Source organism: Sinocyclocheilus anshuiensis, unplaced genomic scaffold, assembly GCF_001515605.1.
Source record: "Sinocyclocheilus anshuiensis isolate Anshui unplaced genomic scaffold, SAMN03320099.WGS_v1.1 scaffold121, whole genome shotgun sequence".
Classification (NCBI taxonomy): domain Eukaryota; kingdom Metazoa; phylum Chordata; class Actinopteri; order Cypriniformes; family Cyprinidae; genus Sinocyclocheilus; species Sinocyclocheilus anshuiensis.
In genome coordinates this window covers 70,372-73,225 of record NW_015539856.1, presented here as the reverse complement: position 1 = coordinate 73,225, position 2,854 = coordinate 70,372, and the positions used below count along the sequence as shown (strand labels likewise).

The window sequence follows — 2,854 nt, the reverse complement described above, 5'->3', positions numbered from 1 at the left end:
GAGGGTGCAGGGTGCAAAAAAATCAAAATATTGAGAAAATCATCTTTAAAGTTGTCCAAATTAAGTTCTGCATATTACTCCCATACAATGTATTGTTGGCTATTGCTACAAATATACCCCAGCGACTTAAGACTGCTTTTGTGCTCCAGGGTCACATATGAATACGAAAAACGTTGGGAGTCACAACAGGCCTAAATTACCAGCATAAAAACACACACAGCAAAATATTGTCTAGTTACTGATATCGACAAATTTCCCCAAAAGTATTGAGATCGTTTTTTTGTCAATATCGCTCACCATTATGTTTAAGTGGTTAAGTGCATAGACAACAAAACATTAAACCAAGTGGCATTTATAAGAAACAGCTCAAGCACACATTTTATGGGGAAAACATAATAATTAATTTTGCATAGATATAATGCTTTGTTCATGTTCATAGTTAAAGTGACAATCAGACCCAAAGGTGCAGTCTGTAGAAATCTCATAGAGCGTGGTGAATTAGTTAAATGTCAAATTAGATGTAAATGTGTTAACATAATTGTTAAACATTTAACATCTGCAGTGCATATACATAGAGAGATAGAGAGCTGTCAAACTAACATTAACATATGCAGTTGCAATTAAATGTTTAACAGTGTCATGTTTTCAAAGTGTTATCTGATGCATTCGTTTTATGTGTAGAATAACTGACTCCGAACAGTGAAGTGTGAGTATTATAAAATCTTAACATGTCATTTGCTTAGAGATTGGACTTAAATAATGCCTATATATTAGGGCTGCACAATTAATCGAATTTCTAATCGCGATTACAATTACGGATGCCACAATTACGTAATAATTCAAAGCAGCAATTAATCGTTCAAAGTCCACTTATGTTATTCTGCGTGCTTAAGATGCGTTTTTTTCTTTCTACAAGTTATCTTAAGGGTTTTCCCATTATTTTAGTTTTAGTTTTAGTATAACATTATACTACCATTCATATTTTTACTTTTTTATAATTTAAAGAAGAAACCAATCCGATGTATATTTGACATTTGAGGCTTAATACTATAGAAAAGCACTAAAGGGTTTACCGTTAGTGTATTTTCAGCTTATTTATTTTCATATAAAAATGCGGCATGCAGTTGCATCAAACAATGGTATAAACATCATTCAATGTAAATTGTGATAACAATTTCAAGGGAATAATAGACAATTATGATTTTTGTCATAATCGTGCAGCCCTACTATATATATATATATATATACAGTATGGATTATATACAGTAAGTCAAAGTCATGTCTTGTTGTTTTTGAAATAGATTTTGGAGTTTGACACCCCTTCAAACCTGCTGGCCGATGAAAACTCACGTTTTTGTGCCATGATGGTGGCAGCAGAAGAAACACTTAGCCACCCCTAAGAAGTCAGCAGGCACTGAAGACACGGAGCCTCCAGCCACCAGACTGAAATCCTTGAAGCTGCTCAAACTGAGATTGTCAGTTTGTTTGTTGTACTTTAAGACGAAGATATTGTTATAGTTAGCACACAGAGAGACTATATAGTGTATGATGTCCTGAAGAAGATGTTGATGGCACTTTATTTGTGTTACTGGCCTGCCGCAGAAGCATCTGGACTCAGTCTGAACAAGTCCCCAACAAGACGACTCCCTTCTGCCTGTGTTTGGTCGAAGTAAATTTTGCACACTGATAATGTATTTGTTTTCCTGTCGTTCAGCATTTTTTTTTTGCTTTATAAAAGTATGCAAGATATGTATCGACCGTAAGGTAACCTGTTGATTTGCCTTCTTTTTATCTGGCATTTTCAGGCATATATGAATCCAACCAAAGATCAATCATATCAATCATTCCGGACATCAGCACAAAACCTTTTATTTTTAATAGAATTATTTTGTAGCATTTCCTTGTGCTTTTGTTGTTACTCATACTGTGTATGTTTTGTGCCTCTGCTGTTACATGTCTGTCAAAAGCATTGTGCAAATAGTGTTTTAGTGACAAAAATGTTCAATGTGAGTTCCTGCAATAATTCAACGAGACCGTGCTGTTCTTATTTGTATTCTAAGTGCATATTTCTGTGTAATCTTGTATCACATCTGCTGTGGTGTTTTTCATTATGCTGGGTTGATTATATTCTCAGAAGATTCATGAAATCTAAAGAGACTTCAGAAATCAAGGTAGTTTCATGCACACGTGGAGGCTGGGAAGATATTAATGCTAAATATCTAATTCATTCTCGAGGAGTGTCTGTACTACTTCATATCAAGACTACACTTTGTGATCTCTTCAGGAATGGATGACTTGATTGTTTTTATTTTTCAGGATGAAAATTGCACATTTAGGTACCTGAATTATGCAAGAATTTGGGTCTATATTTATTTTTTTTTGTATAAATATATATGCCATACCGTGCAGCATATGTTTAGGTATTTATCTTGGAAATATCAAGATGAAGAGAAATCGGTTCACAAACTTAGATATGCTAATCTTTAAGAGTTGCCTTGTCCGTTATGATTCAGAGATTATAGTTTTGTGAACACTTGTTTTATGATCGTTATAAAAAATGCTTTATTGAATAAAGATTATATTTATACATTTAACAGTTGTGTGTGTGTGTGGTACAGGTAAACCCTAGTAAAAAACAATAAAGAAAATAAAAATAATTGACCTTGGGGAGACACTTTTTGGGGAAACAGTTTATAAATCTAATATTTTATTTATTGAAAATGTAAAAATACAATAAATGTTTTCTGTGAGGGTTAAGGGGTAAAATATACAGTACAGTATAAATTGTTTATGGAAAGTTACAATATAACTTGGAAACCCAACGTGTGTGTGTGTGTGTGTGTGTGTGTGTGTG

The 2,854-nt window shown here is 33.5% G+C and overlaps 1 protein-coding gene across 1 annotated transcript in view; it reads left to right on the top strand.

Annotated features, from left to right (window-relative positions):
- LOC107684820 (multidrug resistance-associated protein 5) overlaps nt 1-2,512 on the top strand; it is a 54,013-nt gene extending 51,501 nt beyond the window's left edge. Inside the window, 1 exon segment of the mRNA XM_074186989.1 lies at nt 1,302-2,512. Coding sequence (XP_074043090.1) covers nt 1,302-1,400 — 99 coding nt within the window. The 3' untranslated portion in view covers nt 1,401-2,512.
- Nucleotides 2,513-2,854: the final 342 nt, after the last annotated feature.